The sequence below is a fragment of the Atheta coriaria genome, unplaced genomic scaffold (assembly GCF_025399875.1).
Source record: "Atheta coriaria isolate IRGN ID8LTWV9N9 unplaced genomic scaffold, Caltech_Dcor_3.1 hic_scaffold_1_pilon, whole genome shotgun sequence".
Lineage (NCBI taxonomy): Eukaryota > Metazoa > Arthropoda > Insecta > Coleoptera > Staphylinidae > Dalotia > Dalotia coriaria.
Window position 1 is genome coordinate 6,163,038 of NW_027045443.1, and position 19,581 is coordinate 6,182,618.

The 19,581-nt window shown below is 40.3% G+C and overlaps 2 protein-coding genes across 4 annotated transcripts in view; both read left to right on the forward strand.

The window, feature by feature from the left end:
• LOC135790171 (calpain-9-like) overlaps positions 1-14,578 on the forward strand; it is a 34,944-nt gene extending 20,366 nt beyond the window's left edge. For 2 of the 3 annotated variants that reach the window (XM_065300248.1, XM_065300257.1), the window contains 10 exons: positions 2,758-2,929; positions 5,323-5,519; positions 10,325-10,465; positions 10,527-10,701; positions 11,229-11,473; positions 11,534-12,140; positions 12,198-12,422; positions 12,478-12,673; positions 12,733-12,788; positions 12,845-14,578. In XM_065300248.1, coding sequence (XP_065156320.1) covers positions 2,758-2,929; positions 5,323-5,519; positions 10,325-10,465; positions 10,527-10,701; positions 11,229-11,473; positions 11,534-12,140; positions 12,198-12,422; positions 12,478-12,673; positions 12,733-12,788; positions 12,845-12,871 — 2,041 coding nt within the window. In that variant the 3' untranslated portion in view covers positions 12,872-14,578. Of the gene's footprint in view, positions 1-1,428; positions 1,685-2,757; positions 2,930-5,322; positions 5,520-10,324; positions 10,466-10,526; positions 10,702-11,228; positions 11,474-11,533; positions 12,141-12,197; positions 12,423-12,477; positions 12,674-12,732; positions 12,789-12,844 lie in introns of those variants that run through there. The other variant, XM_065300240.1, reaches the window with a different exon arrangement.
• Positions 14,579-15,008: 430 nt separating this feature from the next.
• Toll-9 (toll-like receptor 9) lies at positions 15,009-18,440 on the forward strand. Its single transcript, XM_065303120.1, is given in 2 exon segments — positions 15,009-18,060; positions 18,062-18,440. Coding segments are annotated over 2 exon segments (2,517 nt in total). The 5' UTR covers positions 15,009-15,616; the 3' UTR covers positions 18,135-18,440.
• Positions 18,441-19,581: the final 1,141 nt, after the last annotated feature.

The window sequence follows — 19,581 nt, forward strand, 5'->3', positions numbered from 1 at the left end:
ACACTAGGTCACGGCTGTGGGAAATCGCCGGCCCTTGCAGATCCTCTCTCGATCATTTGTCTACGATTTAATAATTGCACGAATGTAACAACTCTCAGCGCGGCATGCCGCCGACGTTTACGAGCCCGACTGCACACCTAGGAAGCATGAAGAGACGAAGGCTTGTCCTGCAATCGCGCGAAATGCGCTCGGAAGAAGAATACTAGACGAAATCGCTGCCAGATTACAATCGTAAGACGTTATTGTTGTCTTATTCTTTGGACGCGTAGATACAATTACTGCAGCAATGCTCGCGTACGACGTGAAAAGATCACACGAAAAAATGCTTAATTAGCAATTACGAGAATTACGAGAAGGAGTAATGAATGTAATTTTTAATGTCCTGCGGAGTTACACTGTAATTAACCTTTTTCTACCCTTTGTTATCTGCACGTATTTATTTGTTGTGCCGTGTGGGTAAATCTGCACCGATTCGCTTGCGCAAAAAAGCATCATATGACGCGAAATAACACTATGAAAAAAGTGGACTTTTTTGCTCTTGTGTAATGCCTACGCAGATTGCGCGAATTTGAATATCCTCTTTTATATTGTGCATCTTCGATATGCGCCAAAGAAAACTATCCAATTGAAGTACTGGGCGCATTACACCTCGCTCGCTAACCAGAAATAATAAACAGCAATCAACTATATAATTTGTGGTAATTTTACCCCGACGTTCGATTCCAGGCGCGCATTGCCAGCTCCTATTATACAACGGTTGCTAAAACTTTTTCAAACTTTCCGTAGTTAACACAACACGGTTTTCCGCAATTACATTTCCTTTATGCGTCCTTAAATATATGCGATTAGAATTTTTTCAAGCGATTAGTGAATAAGAGAAGATGCTGTCGATTTTCAAGGGAAGTCGTTCATGGGTGGATGGGACAAGCGCGTGTGTGCCATCATTGTATAAGCATATTAAAACTATTCACTTTCCATTAGCGGTACATGGGTACAAGATCGACGATGAACGCGCGCGTTTCAAATAAGAGAATTCTCCCAGAATGAAGGAACGCGCGCGATAAGGAAAGAGCACGGCCCGATGCCCGAACACAGCACCAGCGTAATTTTCCTTGGCGTAGCTGATTATTTTGTGTTTTGTTCGATTTTGCCTCGCACGTGAGGGTATCTCGCACATCAAATTATACTTCCTGAATAATCAAGTCCCACTCACAACTTGGAGTGGATAGTACATTCAAGTATAGGTACGCATGCGCCGCTGCTCGCTCTGTTCGTATGAATTCGATTTTCATCAATATTTGAAAATGTTGTAAAGTTTACATTAATTTTATTTTTGTAATTTCAATTGCCAGCCAATCATTTGTTTCATAAAATATTTCAGGGTCTCAACGAACGATTAGATGAAATCATACTCCTTATGCGTCTTCATTCTCGAATGTGCTATTGTTGACCCATTCGGCACACCTCTCCTCGGTTTTGATACTATTGCTGTATTGCCCCATTTCCTCCTCTATGTCAGAAAGTTGATTCTCGCTGATTTCAGCCGCTGTGTCACTTGCCAACGATTTTGCTTGATTCACCCGGCGTCGTCGGAAATGGTTAATCTGACCCTCTATGTCTTCGCAATCGAGCTCACCGCGGTTAATATCCTCCTTCAACTTTCGGTAGTATTTAACCACATCAGGTGAGGTGGTGTTCAGCTTCTGTAGGGTGCGCATGAGCTGAAGCTCGCGGCGTTTGCGGTCAAGTCGGAAATATAGAACATCCAATTGTACGTCGAGCTCCTTCTTATGTATGTCATCACTGCGACGCGTACAGTTGATGAGCTCACGGTGTAGAGTACTACCCAGGCGATTCTGAAAGTTCTTTCGAAAAGTGTGCACATTCCCGGACAAGGCGAGCAAAAACATGACCAAGCCAATGGCGGTCACCACCACGGCCATGCACACAGTCACAAACATGTCTACCCCCGCCTTATCTTAGAGAAATTTCGTGTTAGAACAGGCGATTTTATTAGAAATTTTGAAAAGGGATGGAAAAAATGGGTTGGTGCACCCACCTTTTGGAGTGTTTTGACAAATTGTTTGACGTGTGTCACCTAACCAATTTGTCAATTTGACAAATGCTGGTCATGTAAAGCCAACTGAGAAGGTATTTTCTACACCTGACAGTAAAAACTTACCTTAGACACACTTACGTAAGTCTTTACGTTGAAGTAGGGAATCGTAAATCATTCAGAATTATTAAGAATAACTTGTCCTGTTAACGCTGTAATATTTACATTTGCATTTGAATTGCATTGTTCAGTCGCATTCGCCGGCACCCGCAACACTATGCATCGAGCACTGCGCTTCTCATTGCTGGAAGTTCATCGCCACGTTTCAGTTGAAATATGACGAGAACGCGAGCGCAATTCGCCAAAGCGTTTTATTCGGACGCAATTTATTCGTCGATTGTTCGCGCACTTGAGATTTATACATCATAATTGTTGATAGCCAACACTTGATTTATAAACAAACGAATTTATCAGCGTCTGTGCGGACATCGGGGCATTATCCGAACCCCAACGATTTATCGATTTCATTAGAGAACTTTGAACCTCAATAGATGCATAAAGTTGCGAACAATTCGTACGCGTTTCGCCGCTTTTCTCAGCGCAGCGCATTACTCTTCCGCGGAGGCTCGTACTTTTTTCTGCAAGGTGATGAATGCGATTAAGGCGTTCTTTTGATGATAGAATCCTGTGTGTGGTTTCAGATATTGCACGACGGAGAGACAACGTAACCAGCAGAATAACTACCAGGCGGTGAAGCGAGCATGTCGCGAGCGCGGTGCGCTTTTCGACGATCCGGATTTCACGCCTGGGCCGCGCGCACTCTACCACCATAAGAAACCGCCCCTGAATCCTATCGTCTGGATGCGACCTCACGTAAGTGTATTAACGATTTCATTGCTTTGGCACAATTAGACAGGCACGAATTAAGCACAGACAGGCACATTATACCTGTGCGACTAGTCGAGGTGCAGATTTACGTAACAATTTAGAGTTTAATTAAAATGAACAAAACTGGTAATTAAGCCAATTAATTCGGCGTGCTCACGATTCCGCAAACAAACGAACGATGCTTCGCACTGGAGCGGCATCCGATAGAATGAAAGTAAGAAAACGAATTGAATTACAACGCTCTTCGCTGTTTGCGCATACGTAGCGCTGAATTCAACAACAAACGCAAATGGTTTTAATTTCGCAATTGCACAATCGCAATCTGTAAGAATGTTCGTTTTCGTTTTCAATGGTTTTTCTTCTTTCAAGTTATCGTTTTGTATCAATTTAGTTTGTTTTTTGTGCTTCATATCGTTCTCCACGCACGCCGCCTGACTGCCGCCTTTTTGTTATTTACTGTTACTTGCTCAGATATATTTATTCTAATTATTTGTTGCAATTCTGCCTCTTTTTTCGTTGCCTCTTCTTGGTTTGCATCGCGTTGTGCTCTCCGCAACTATGGTATAAATGCTGCTAGAATGTTTTTTGAAAAGTGCAAGTTTTTGTCAGCAAATTGTACACAAATCAACGAGCAACGATCTGTTCTTCTTAATGACAGTTAAGAAGACGGTTATTACTGTCCGCTGCATTCGCATTGTATGCTTTCGTTGGCGCATTGTGACGCTTACTCGAAAAACTGTAGTGTAGTCGAGTTCGTATAAACTTTATTCATTCATACGTGAGGTGCTGGCGTGTTTTTCTGACATTCATTTACTCGGCTCATTCTAGTGATTGTTTTCCGGGATAGATGTACCAAATTATTTGCGTTTAATGCCAGTATTCGTCCGTTTTACTTTTCGAACTAACCAATATATCTGTGTGATGCCCTACAATCATGATTGCAGCTAACAAGAAAATTATGTTCCTAGGTTGTATCAACCAAAGTCAACAAAATTATTACAATAGTTACTTTTTATCATGCAACAAAAAAGTGCCAATAGTAAAAAAAAGGTGACAGTCTTTAAATATCTTATTTCATGCATGCGTTGTGTTCATTATTTATTGAAACATATTATTTACGTTGTAATTTGTTATGCCCTCACCATACAAGAAGATTTTCTTGGTAAGTAAAGTCGGATGGTGCTGAATTGAGAATGCAGAAAATGTACATAATTTTCTTCGTTTTCTTTCTTGCTGCTTTGGTCTTTTCATAATACTGGTTGATTTGGGAGCACAGGGTCCAGTAAAATTCGGAGAGTTCGGAAAGTAAACAACAGTATCGGTGACCGAAAATGAATTAAGCTGAGAATTAAGTCAGACATGTGATATCCGGAAATGAAGATAGCATTTCAACATTTTGCCCTTTTGTTACTATGTTACAGAAATGAAAAGTGTGGAATTGCACCTGTGACTGGCACTACTGTGATCATGCACTTACTTGACAGATTTCCGTCTTTCACAATTTCGATGCTGCTTAGCCTGCAGCCCAACATTTCGATAGAATTTCGTATGAATGAATGAAGCCATAATTTGAATGAAACCGTACTAGTTATTGAATTACTCTCGAGCAGCGAGAACACAAAGAGAAAGGAAAGTATACACCGTGAGCGCGAGTTCGGCCGCCTGAGAAATGAAGAAATAGAATGCACAAACACATAGTTTACGTTTCGAATATCATATGATAAATTGTTATTAGATGCGGTCGTGCGCTTATTATATCGTCATTTGTGATAGGCCGTGTGTTATTTTGAGCTCGCCGATGCCGGTGCCGCGCCGTGCATATTTTCCCGTGACCCAGTTCAAAAGTATCATAAAACCGTTTGTTCGCTTCGTTTCTACCTTCGTACTTTAATGTCTTCGGCTCTTTACCTCGCCGCGAGTCGCTCCGTGCGTTCGTCATGCTCGTTCCGAAATGCCGAATGCCATGTGCTTCCGTATTAGCGCTAGTATCTACAACAACAATGTTGCTTAGTTCTCTTTTTCGGTCTGGAAACTTTCTTACTTAATTTGTGTTCGTGCATGTGTGTGCAAAAACGTTGAATTTAACTTTGACCCGACACACTCGTCGCGGCCGATCCACGATCTGTCTCACTCCAGTACTCCTGAGCCGGCAACTCTTTGCTTAACGTGTCTAACATGTGTCTAACGTTTCTGTTCTTTGTGCATATGCAGACAACTGAAGAGGCAATTGATCTTTAGACAATCGTGATGCTGCGTCTTAACTAGCGATCCAAGCATTATTGTTTTCGTACTAGGTACGAGGGTAGCGGAATTAATAGCAATTGAATTGTGCTAATGCACCACCACAACCCTTTAATGTGTTGCTTGTTTATCCGTAGGAAATGTGCCAAAGACCGAAATTCATCAGCGAAAACCCAAACGATTTACTGCGGTTTGCGGTGGAGAGTGGTGAGCTGGGCGACCAGTGGTTGCTGGCAGCGGTGGCGTCATTAGCTCTTACACCACGTTTTCTCGACAGGGTCGTGCCACCCGACCAGGGATTTGACAACACCAGCGGATACTGCGGGGTGTTTAGGTACGTACCTGCCGAATATTTCCTTTTCCCGAACGTAATTTTGGACCTGCTAAAGAACATCAGTAAGGAAAGTGTCATTTATGAATTTAACATTTTGAGAATATCTCCGGAGATGATTCCTGAGTCGATAAATAGTTTCCATCTATTCTCATTCCCCAGGGAACGAGGTGGCGCGCAGATTGTGCAATGTATCGGCATTCTATCGTCCCATTGTGAATCTAATAAATACAACGATTCTGCGCTGATATTTCACCGACTTATGGCCGGACCTATGAATAAGTCAATTATTGCAATACCGTGCGATGCGGCGGCCGCAATATTCCGGCTATTACGGCGTGCGCAATGAAGGTACCGAGTTAACAATAGCGAGCGCTTGATATACCCGGTAATACGCACGAAGCCGAGCCACAAGTATCACTGTCTGTTGTACGGTGTGCTATTGCATCATTACTGTGTGATGCATACGAACAATTCACTGGCACGACATGTGCTAACCCCCTGTGTAAAAATCACTGATGCACAATGCGTTAGCTGAAAAGTATCGGTATACGGGGACAGATAAGTGCCCGCCGCGCCGGACGGCACTGGAAAAAATGATGAGATATTTACCATTGTGCCCTGCCCGGTTGTCGATGGCTGACGCGCTTCGCGGTTTCCGCGCTGTTGTAAAACAGCCGCAGAACTGTGTTGCCACGTCAGTAGTCAGTCTGTAGATCAGAAAATCTTCCCCGCTATGCGTACAAGATGTTCGGAGTCGCGGTGAGCGCGTTTGCGGCGTAAATAATAGCCGTTGGATAAACGCGCGGACGCCGAAGGAATAAGCGCACGTTGTCACAATAACTTCCACTTCTCGCGCGACATTGGAAATTCTGATCTGCTCGATGCTTTATTGCAAATCGCGCCCATTGCTCAGTTTTTCTATTAACAAAGAAAGATTAATAAATAATATCAAGCGCGGCGCGATGCGCAAAAAGTGCGTACGAAACGATATTGAGTCAGTTTCGTAGTCAAAGCGAGCGTAGCGGAATTCAACAACGAAAGAAATACAACGGGTATAGTACTTGTTGTATTTGTATGTAATATTAATATCGTCATATAAGGGCAGCATTAAGATTTTCAATATAGATCTCAGTGTGGCATGTCCATGTTTTTTGTTCTTTTTCTATATTGCAATAACACACAGTAACATTACACAAAACTTATATTTAATGTATGTTGGATATTTACATTCCCTAGTCCATTTTCCGATATTTACATGATGCCCTCTGCTTCACCTAGCGTATATAATGCTAATTTACATTCGCCAGTGCGGCATTTACCACGTGCGAGATAATGGTCGCTACTAATGCAAATAACCACGAATCTGGAGAGCGTCGTGGGAGATTCGAAATTATTTCGTGCATAAATCCGTTTTGAGCCGGCTCTTCACAGTTTGGTTTGCCATTTCGGTCTTTATAGATACATGTTATTATTGTTATTATAGCCCAATTGTCATTTTGCTCGTATGTCGCCCCGTGCTTTTTTGCTGTCGTTGTGAGTTTGCAAGATGTTTATATGACTATTCCTTATTTCATTACAATATAACGAGATCTCGCGAATAATTTTGTCATTAAATCGAATTCTAAGTGCGAATAAACGTGGTGGCGAGGAATAAAAACACTCGCAAAATAAATTCAAATGTGCAATTGTGCGAAGAGCGTGTTAAAAGCCAATACACGTTTTGCGTTTCTTTTTTGCTGTTATAAGCAGCGTTGTCTTAAAGTTTTGCGCGAGTGAGCGTTATTGTGGAAGCAATAAAAGCGCATTTTAATTGGGAAAAATCCCGCGTTGGCGGCACATCGTTTCCACGTTTCACACTTCGTATATTACGCCGACCCGGCCGTTCGTTTGCGAGCGCATCGTTTCGTCTCGGCATCTCGCCACTCTGTTACCTTGTCCGTTATTTTTTTCTTTAGTCAGTGCAGCAGTGCGAATGGATTACGTTATAGGTATCGGCGGTATTGGCGTAATTTGCGTGGGCTAACCCCCCAGACGTCCATTTTTCTAACGAGAGGATGCAGCGCGGAGGCTTAGTTGAGTTGTTGCTTCGTTTATTTCGCATCGAAATCAAATGGTTATAATTGCGGCAAGACGTCAGCCCTATACGATCGCGATAATTGTTTATCAAACATGCGCGCGAATCCTAAGCACTTTCATTTCTGACGCGTCTTAACAAATCGGCAAATTTTCTTGAAAAAAATGACCGAAAATGTCTTGCCGAGATACCTTGCTTCGCATAAATTTATTTAATTTCTACTCGCCTACATTTATTTAAATTGATTTCAATAATCGGCGACTTCGAGAGTAATTTTAATCGATATTCATACATTTTTGATCCTCATAGCATAGATTTTCAGCGATTATTAAATCCGACGGGAACATGATTGTTATTTGTTGCTTAATTAAATGGTTTTCATCTGAATGCGGACGAGCCGAGATGCTTAAACGGCGGTGAATCCATGATTACCTATCGTTCCGCGAATTTCTACAAACCGCGCACGCCCAATGTCTAGGCGAGTGCGCTAGGCACACGCACATAAATATGTAGAACACGAGGCATACCGAAACGACCCGTGCTCTCGTCCTGATGTAATCTATTTATTTATTAATCCTTTGTCTTATCCTGTACGACTTTGTCGTAGCGCGTGATGGCGCGCCACAACGTCGGATGCAGCTCTTTGTCGAATGATCTTGTTCTATCTAACGCGCTTTAACCATTCAACACGATTTTTTACATCCTTTGGTTGCATCCCTATGTATCCCTACTTAACTCTAGAATGTTGATTATTTAATGCTTAGAAGATGTAGTCGCCTTGTAGCCGAACAAAAGGAACTCTGATATACACTGTCAAATCATAAACAGTTGTTCGAGAGATAATCAGTAGCCATTCCATTATTAAACTAAAGAAGTGAACATACTTAATATCTTAAGGTCTCACTGAATTTTCTCTTGAAGTTCTCGTCAAAATTGTATTTAAATACATCTTCAATAATTATGACAAGAATTATCAAAATCTATGAAGAAGAATATTGGATTCTGTTCATTGAGAACGTATGAAGTTCCTAAAAAAACTCATAACCAAACGTTGGTCGTAGCTCTAAATTTCACGATATAGTGAGTTACAATCTTGCTTAGATGGTTGGACAATGCCTACTTTTTTTTTACATCGTTAATGTATTATATGGTTTGAATCAATTTCAATTGGTAACGTTAATTCTTTCTCGGTTGTTAGTTATTCGCTTCGACGATGTGCACAGAAAAACGGACGCCGCTGCGAGAAAATTTACGTTCGGTAGCAACAAGCTGCAACAAGAGTATGTGCATCGTGCGCCCTAGATTGCGAGCTGACTGCATCGCAGGTTAGAGAATGGGAGAATACTGCCAGCGACGAAATTCCTTAATTACGTTCTCGTGAATAATTAATAAAGTTGCGCGCATGGCAAACTTAGGTACCGTCGACGGGCGCGCGGAACGCATAATTCGTGTTCTTATCGCTCGGTGTAGATAATGCGAAGTTTATGTTTAGATGAGTACCTGACTACGGCTCACCTACAAGCGCGCTAGAAGACTAGCGTACAACGTGCATACCGGGGGTTTTACATTGAGAACTTAGCAAGAAAAAAGTTTCCGCGCAAAATGGTTCGCATAATGACTACGCGATTATTATTAAAAGTTAGCTCAATTACGATAGTTACGGGCCGGAATGCCTCGGCGCGTTAGAAAAATGTCGTTTTTCGGTTTGCCAATGACACTCTATATAGTAAAAGCGCCCCGTTGTCAGTAAAACGGAAAAAGGGAAAGTGATAGCTTATGCATGTACGAGAGACGAGGAATTTCCATTGTGATACCCGTGTATGCTATGCCGCGATAAGGGCCGTCGCCGGCCAACGTGCGCTCGTTTGTGGCTTAATGAATTTTCGTTTTATGAACATACGAATCGATGATTGGGAAGATCTTCGGCGTTGAATGGCAAAATAAATAAATCGCGAGAGTAATTTTTCACAGGTAGTATTATAAATACACCGCTGCAACGCCGGCGAATGGGCGAAATCAACTTGATGAGTAGATGCAAATTCGCTTGTCATCGGCGACGAATGAATTACCGTGAACTTGACGATAATGAAGAATGCGCTCGAGCACCGCGCGAGACGTTGCGGAATTTATTTGCACACGCGTGACGTCTCCCGAGCAATGCAAATAAACGAAGCGGCTTGAAGGTTTCGTTCGGGCCGAAAAGCTGCGATGCAAGAGAGGGACGTGTAAAATGATTAATTAACAATTAATCCGAACGCGAGTTAATTCATTATGTACGTGATTGCGAAATTTTGACGTGGGCTTTCGTAGTCGTGATGCTCGCCGCGTTTCGTGTATTCAGTGCGTTGAATTTGAACACGTAGCGCGAACACATTTGTACGAATGGGCGCGTTGTTGATTAACCTCTCCTGGCGTAGTTTTCGTCAAAGGAATACAAAAGCCAACTGCCGCGCAGGGGCACCCGACTTCAGACGGAAAATGCTGTTTTATAAATATATAAAGCATTCCAGGTACAATTATTACTGACATCTAGCTAGATGGATTGATGACTGCAACGATACAGAAAGTAGAACACGCGCTCAAGAAAAAAATATTCGAGTTTAGAGTACGAATGAAATCGATAATTTGTGCAACTGACCACTGTAAAGAGCAAATGAATGATGGCAGCAAGAGATTGAATCCACCGCGTATCTTGTTGCGTTCGATCGCTCAAAGTCAATTTGTTTTTCAGGTTTAGATTTTGGCATTTTGGTGAATGGCGAGATATTTTGGTGGATGACCGATTACCGACTTTCAAAGGACGTTTAGTCCACTTGCATTGCTCTAACACCACCGAATTCTGGGCGGCTTTATTGGAAAAAGCATACGCCAAGTGAGTATCATCATTTTAGGCCAAATTAAAGGACTGTTTCAAATTTGTTTTCATTTTGCAGATTTTACGGTTGTTATGAAAATTTGACGCATGGTTCGACTACGCGTGCTCTTCAAGATCTAACAGGTGGCATTGTCCAGAGCTTTGGACTTACGCACCAAGATAGATTCCTTACGTTCCAGGTGCTCAATAGCGCAGTGCCGCGTTCTAGTCTGCTAATCGCCACGATAGCCGCGGTAAGATGAATTTTATTTTTGGAAAAATGTTTTCGGCAAATTTTGAGCGCGATCTAGGTTTCGGTGGCAACGGCAAGTTGGGCGCATCGATGACGATAAAGAGCAATTACATTGCTACAAAACGCATCCGGAGAACCGAAGCGTCGTGATTAATTAATTATACAGTAATCGGATCTAAGGCCGCTATAAATCATTTTCTTCAGGCGGATTTTTATCCGCGCGCCGCTCGCTGCTCGTTGATATTCAAGTCAGGCAGCGTCTTTTGCTCGCTGTAATAAATCTAAAATTCCGACGCAATTCCTTCTGTGCGCGCGTACAAAGCCTGCATGCAATTCTTTCCTAACATACTACTCTACGAGTACAAACACGTGCATTCCATTCTTGTCTCACGGCGTCTCCAGGCGATTCTATTTGATAACGATTTTAATTATCGCTTGTGACGTCGACATACGCGTATCTCTTGATGAAGCGGGAAACGCGCATATTGTGTGGATATTTAACATTGAATAATTTCGTGTGTTGTGCAGGAGAAAGATAATAAGCGTCAACTGCGATTACGCAATGGTTTGATAACGCAACACGCATACAGCGTCACGGGGTTGGCACGAGTACGCGGCGCCGGAGGTGAGACGCCATTGGTTCGGTTACGAAATCCATGGGCACGGGGCGAATGGACTGGCCCCTGGAGCGAACGGTCCTGGGAATGGGATGGTCTTTCTACTAGGGACAAGGAACTTCTCAGCGTGCGCGTCACAAACGATGGCGAATTTTGGTAACTTTCTTTAGATGATTTGACGATTCCATGAGCAACTGAATAATTGGTAAATTTTAGGATGTCTTTCGACGATTTTGCACGACATTTTACCCAGTTGGACCTAGTCCATGTGGGGCCAGATGACTGGATGATGGAGGCGGCATTACATTCCAAGCAACCATGGAGAGCGGTGCTGGCGAGACGGCGATGGCGTGGCGGATATAATGCCGGCGGTGGGCCGAACTACGTCGAGACTACCGCGATGAATCCGCAATTTCACGTGCAGATACCGCGCACATCCAGCAACAAGTGCCACGTGGTTGTCTCCGTGACACAGCATTACGAGACAAATCCGGCGGACATTAAAAAAAAGAAACCACTTTTTGCGATTGGGTTTGCTGTATATGAAGTCCCGCATTCTATGCAGCGGTTAACACCGCACTTTGTGGCCGAGCAAAAGCCTTTAGACGTAACAAATCATTCCATTGCCAGGGAGGTTGTGACATTTTTTACTCTTCCTCCCGGAGATTATATTGTCGTGCCACAGACAAACATTCCCAATCTCGATGGCAAGTTTCTGCTACGGATATTTACCGACGAACAAAGCAATATTTGGGAGGTGAATGAAGACAACATGGTCATTAGAAATATTTACGCAGAGTTTCAGGAAGAAAGTCACTTGCTGGTGAGTTTCGAAACAGAAAGTACTAAAGTGCTCACATTAACTCATATTTTGTTTTAGGCCGAGAATAAGACAATCTTTCCGAAACTGCTTCTGAAATATCCACCGGAAGTTGATGCTAGTCAATTACAGAAAATACTCAAAGCACATTGGAAGAATTACTTATCCGAAAAGCCAACTCTGGAGTTGTGCAAGAGTTTGATAATGTTGAGGGATTACAACATCAGTGGAAGAATGAATCTTCTGGATATTCCAGTTTTGATGCAAATGTTACAGTTTTGGAGGGTACGTACTACACATACTTCAATATTCTGCAAAACTTTAATTCTGGTATTTATAGTTGGCCTTGCAAAAATTTGACCGTGGTCACAATACTGGAAAAACCTCCTCTTATAACCTGCGTGCTCTGCTGTGGGAGGCTGGTTGCACGGTTAGCAATAAAGTTTTGGAATGTCTCGTCTTACGATTCGCCAAAAACCGCGTATTGACAACCGAAAACTACATCATGGCAATGGTACGACTACATTTAGCACACGGTAAGAGTTTTTTTTTAATCCGTTTCTTAGTCAGACTTAATTCATGTGCCTTCTTTCAGAGCGATATCATAGCCTGGACACAAAGATGAAAAGTAATCCAATATCCTTAGAAGAAGTAAGTGTAATACAGTCAACATATACGTTAATGAAAATTGTAAATTGAAATTCCAGATAATCCTGATGACCATTTATTCGTAATCGAATCAAGGGAGAAACTAATATCAATTAAATATATACAGTATAAGAGAGCAACCAAAGAATTATTTAAAATGTTTGAAATTTATGTGAATGATTTTAAACGTACATTCCTTAGTGAGCAGCTTTATTATTATATTATCATATATTATATTATCTTGAAAATTTCTGCAAAATAGTCATAAATCTCAAAATTGTTTATTTTTTCAATTATAATTGCTTGCATATTACAACTGCTACTGCAAGCCATTTTAATTGTTTCGTTTGTCTTCACAGCAATTAACTTGCACATTAAAAACTAATATTTATGAGGCATCTTTTAATACCAAAGATATTCGCAAGAAGGGAGACAGTTCTCGGAACTGAACAAATTCTCGCAAAATGCTATAAAACTAACGTGAGTATGACGTAAGTAGCGCCTGCCAAGAGTAAATCGGATAACGTTGCCATTTAATTGCTTTTTTCAAGCATTGCGCCCACTACATCAAATTTTGAAGCTTTAGAAATTTATGACCACGTAGCGTGTGGAGCTTTTTCTGTCGATACGGTTAATCAACTTGTATACGAGACGAAAATAATCAAATGTTAATTGCCTGGTAAGTGTTTTTTAAATTTCGACTCTTTGATGCGCTAGTTTTGCGTTTCACTTCAACACTACAGAGACGCCGAGGTTGTTGTCGTCGTCTATCTAATTGATTTGAGTTAAGAAACTTCGAAGCATATAAAGCAGGTATATATTTATATAAAAAATTATGACAATTTGCGTCACACGCATTTCGGACATTTCGTTTTGTCATGATTCATATTAACGTCGTGGCATTGTTTGCGTTTTTTGTTATAAACTAATTGCGGGAACCGTTGCACAACCAAAGTCCAATAATACACGTTTTCTCTAAACCACACTGTGGCACCTAGAGATTTGAATTGAGACTGTTACTGTTACTTGGGTAAACTTCATGATAACTTATACTTTATTTAAATGAAAGTTAATAGATTTTATGCAATTATTTGAAATTAAAACGTGCATGCAGCTTCACTGCAATGTGACATCAGAAGACAAATAAAAAACCAATCAAATTTTGTTTAAATTTTATAAGTTACCTAGAGATTTCCATACAGCAAGTGTAATTTATTGATATACCTTCAGGATCAACCGTGCTAGCCATGAATACTCGATGTAGACGCTACGGAATACGTGACATTCCTAGTTTTGACATTCTTTGCACTTTTTATCTATTTGTAACTGCAAATATTCGAAGACCTGTTTTCCTTGACGTATGAAAAGTATTAAATATAGAATTGCAATATGCAGTAGTTTGTTTAGACAAAATACTTGCACTTTTTATAAGAATAACAAAATCAATTGTTTACTTGCAATGCGTTTAATATTATTCCGATGGTACTGAGGCGGTGAGCGTTTCTGAAAGTGTACGTGTTCTTGTTTAAATAATGTTATGAAAGCAAATAAGTATTTACTAATTATTGAATTTACATTTTAAAGTTATTGTTTATAGTAACATAACGCTTCAAACAAATCAATATTTTAAACTGAATTAAGCATTGTGAAATACATTATTTATTGTATTATGTATCAAGTTGTTTATATGTATGAATAGTGAATGGTAGGTGAACTCGATATTTTTTGTAAAATGTACGTTGATATATTTATAAATGCTCCTTTTTGGCAGAAATTAAAGTAGACTGAAATTACGGCGAATTTTATCTGTGACCGCTTAGTCCTTGCTTTAAAATATTCTGTTGACGTATTTTGTGATTGAAATGCTGCGAAAACATCATAAGTGGTTTTTTTACCGGAGGCAGATTGTAAATATAAAATTATTCACGATCTACCTCAATTTAAGCGGCGAGACATCTTCCAGTAATGTGTGTAACGCGAGTTATTTTATCTAATTTTTTGGGTTTCACTACACCAAAAAATTTACTTTGTTGGTAAAACAAATCGTTAGGAAAAACTACAACTGATAAGTTGTTTGTCCTTTGATTTCAAAACCATGTCATAAACAAGCGATAACAGTTTTCAACAATTCGAACATATTTTCTTGACTTCCACTTCCATCACTCCTTCCATCCACCACTCCGACGCTTTTCAGCATTTTAATTTAACACCAGGTGAGTTGGTCTGTGGTTCACATAGTCGCGCGTCGCGTAGAGTAGGTAATTCTGTAGTGGGATATATTAATTCTGTGGTGAATAAGGAAAACAACGCATCCAATTCGTTTGACTCAGTGCTTAATAATGGTTATTTGCGTGCGGATTTTCTTTATTGTCGTCAAATCCTTGTCGATTGACATTTGATAGTCAATTAACTGTTAACTGTGATTCACGCATGTGAAAGTTGCTGCGAAGTCCTCATCGAGTGCAAAAATGTGACGACGACTTCTCAAACGGTGTGCGCATTGAACAATGTTACATCAATTTAAATAATGAGTTGTTTGCACCTGACTTGAAGTAAGTCGACCTCAACGCGTCGCCAGTCGAGTCACAAATCATCTTGTTGACACAACAGCGCCAGGCTGAAAATTGGTGTTTGAATTCTAGTATCAACTTCGGCGCCGCTGTTGACAAAAATATGTTCGCATGAACGGAGTACATGGCAGTTGATAAAGTGTTCAGAAAAATGCGATCGCGCGTGGTCTTATGTACTTCTCTGACTGCTAGCGCATTTCTAAGAAATGTTTATAGCCTTCGCAGTGCCGCAAACATTTAGATAAGCGACTGCGCCGCACGATGATTATCGCGAAACTATGGTTGTTGGTGCTAATCGTGTTTGCGGCATCCCAGGACGACTACGATGGTCCACCAATCCTGCCTGATTCCATTGAGAAAACGCGCGATGCTCGAAGTGGATGTCTGTGTCGCGTCTACGAGGTGGAGCAATATGTCACCTGTTTCGATACAAAACGATGTGTGAATTATCCACGAGACCTCAACGTAACGATGCCGATGCTGCGTTTGTCCAGTACAAACATACAAATATTGCGAGAAAACGACCTCGCCCAACATCAGCGATTGCTTAGCTTCAATATGGAAATGAATGATAACTTCTTCCGCATTGAGCCAGGTGCTTTCAACAACATGTCCAACATAATAAACGTCACAATTTCGTATAACAAGAATCTGATGTACCTTGAAAAGTACGCGTTCCAGGGCTTAGTGAATTTAACAAGTTTGACTTTGGAGAAAAATGGATTTCATACTCTGAAAGATTTTACGTATTCTATTACGTACGGTGTGTTACCAGCCCTAAAGTTTTTAACTATTGCGTCCATGCCATTCGAAAACATAACCGGAGACGATTTTATTCTGGAGAACATGACCCTGACAAATTTCTACTTCACGACCTGCCAAATAAAATCGGTGAATGCCACGCCTCTAGCCCAACTTAAATATCTAGAAGTGTTTGATTTGTCAGAAAACATAATGGATCAAAACAATTTGGTGAATTTGTTAGAGGTGATGCTGAATGCGAGCATACCCCTCCGCGACCTACGCCTGGGTAATATGGGCTTTAATGAACTCCCGTATGGCGTGCTGAATGTGATTGCCAGTAGTAATGTTACGGACTTGTGTTTAACAAAAAACCGTTTTGAAGTGATTCAAAAGTTTCCAAATATGCCGAACCTTGAACGCTTGATTATCGAGCATTCCGTCGCCTTGAACGTGACGTCAAACGCGTTCGACAACCTGCCGAAATTAAAATACCTTCATTTGAGTGGAAATCGTTTCAGCGATATACCCAACGCAATCCTTTTGCCCAGTATTGAGTATCTTGATATCTCCCGTGCCGAAAAGTACTTCTCGTTGGAAGGCACCAGTTTCCTAAACATGACGAATCTTAAATACTTAAATTTATCGGGTAACAATATCCGAAAACTTAGTTCTTCCTCTTTCAAAGGTTTATCCAAGTTAGAAGTCCTAATATTACAAGATACATCAATATTTTTTGCAAATAGTTCGGCGTTTTATCCTTTACAAAATTTACGTCATTTAGATTTGCAAGGAAATCCCTTTCCGACACGTGACGTTCAACGTGGTCTGTTTAATGGTTTGGAGAATTTGGAGTATCTTAACCTAGCGGAATGCCAATTTGAGAACATATCTCGGTTTGCACATGTTTTTGTTAATTTGACAAAGCTCAAAACATTACAATTGGAGAAAAATCAAATTACCTGTTTGCAGCCAAACATTTTAAGTCCTCTTCAAAATTTGGAATCAGTAAATTTGTCTAGTAATGATTTAATGGCGTGGGATGAACGAGTATTCATAAACAATCCAAAACTGAAGTATTTAAATTTAAACAATAATAAGATTAAAGATTTGTCTCTTGCAATGCTGCAAGACTTCAACCAGTTGGAGCAGATCGACTTAAATAACAATCCGTTTATGTGCAAGTGTCCGGATATTAATATATTATATGATGTTTTCACGAAGAAATCATACCGAAATATTGTGGTTTTGCTAGAGCGAGAAAATGTAACATGTGGTTACCCTAAAATATGGAGCAATCGTAAAATTGTCGATTTCTTATTGCAAATCGGAGACGACGAAGGGTGTAGACAACATTTAGCATTTGTTGCGCCAGTGGCGGCTATCGCCGTAATTTTGGCAGTAGTGGGCATCTTTGCCTACATCTACCGATGGCACATCGAATACTGGATTTTCCTTACCAAGTTGTACTTATCACGTTCTGGACGCGTTGTCTACAACCGCAGCAGCAAGATACCAATACAGTACGAGTACGACGCGTTTGTCTCTTACAGCAACGAAGATCAAGCCTTCGTCATGAAGCTGGTCAATGCTTTGGAAAAAGACGAACCTTTCTACAAACTGTGTGTATATGAGCGGGACTTTCAGATTGGCACTGTCATTTCAGAAACGGTACTTGAGAGTGTTGCAAGAAGCCGGAAAACGCTCCTCATTGTCAGCGAAGCGTACATTAAATCTACATGGTGCCGGTGGGAGGTACAAGTGGCAGAGAACAAAAGACTGTTCTGGGAGAATGAAAACGGCGAGTGCGCGAACGATTCCCTAGTCATCATTAAGTTGGGCGAAATTTCGACCAAACATTTAAGTCCGATGTTAAAATATTTAATGAAGACGCGCGTTTATTTGGAGTGGGAAAGTGATCCCCGCAAACAACGAATGTTTTGGTGTAAATTGCGCAATAGTTTAGCCAATAGCAGTAGCTTTTACTGACAGACAGATTCAGACTGCATACAACCACAGTACAATGTTGTTCGTATAGTGAAACTTATGAAGCTTTAAATGTGTAATGATAACTTTTTTTTTAAATGTTTGGTGAATAAAATTTAACCATGTCTATAGTGTCATTACCACCACCGTGGGAAATTGTGTGGCTATTATCTGATTTTACTCAATTTACGCATTTATGTTGCAATAAATGTTTGTGTACATTTTGTTGCCGTTGACATAGATATTTAAATTTCTGTGTGTTAATTATGAGCAATACTTAATGTTTAATATGGTCATTCAAAGTAAATATAAAAATTGCAATGTAAATTAGATGTAGACAAATAAAAATTAATAGTAATTAAGTGTTTTTGGATGTGGTGAGCTTCTTATTGTGTTATTTCATTTCAGAATACTTGTTTCGTATTTTAAAGTTACACTAGTGCACCTTCAACTTCAGATTGTTGAACGCTCTGATATTCTGGTACTCGAGTGTTAAAATCATGATGAATAAATTGTATCAATGGCTATGTAGTAGTAACTGTAGTAATCTAACTAGAGAATAGAATGTTGTCTTTTGGTGAAGATAGCTAACAAACCAAACACTACTAAAAATGTGCAAAAGATTACTAACAAAAACATACCTAATATTATTCACAGTTTACAGTCTTGCTACACCCAATGCTTTCATGTAGGCTCTGCTTCTCCCCGTTTCTTTGAATTACCTGTGTTTTTTGCCAATGGAATATATGGCCAATTCATGCTCATCTTTTTACACGATAACGTTCAAAGTGAAATAACCATAAAGATATTTAATTTCAGATACGGTTTCCCAGAAACCATCGTTTATTCATGATGACTGGGGTGTGTACGTGCACCATATCAACCATAGTAGTACTTAAAAAAAAATTCTGCTTCGATCTTTAAAGCGTTAGTTTTTTCATGGTTTTGAGACAAAAAAATGTAGTACTTTAAACACGGACTGCCAAGGTTACTCCACACTGCTAATTTCCCAGTAGTGTGCGAGTGAATTTCTATTAGTTGAATTAAGATTAGCACCCGGGAAACTTGCAAAAAGATAATTTTTGTGTTTTGATGTACTGATTTTTGGTAGTTTTAGGTGTCTAGCGGGCGAACGAAATGTCCTAAATGTCCTTTTCGTAAATAATTTTAGTTAATGGAAAGTGAATTAAATTTTAAATATTAGCAAACGTAATGCAGATTTTTGGGTAATTTCGAAGTTTCAAAACTTGATGACGCCGACTATCTTTAATGTTTTGTTCCGCTACGGTCAGATGACGCTTCCATTGATTTGGTTTAAATTCATACTTAATTTGTGTGGTAGGTTCACGAAGTATAGATATAAGGAGTCCGAACGGTATAGGCTTTTTCGTCGTAGTCATGGTTCACAATTATATACAAAGCTAATAGTTCTCTTTTCTGCCACTGGCTGCGCTTGAATCACTAGTGAATCAATGTACGTTGGTTCGTGTTCATAGCAA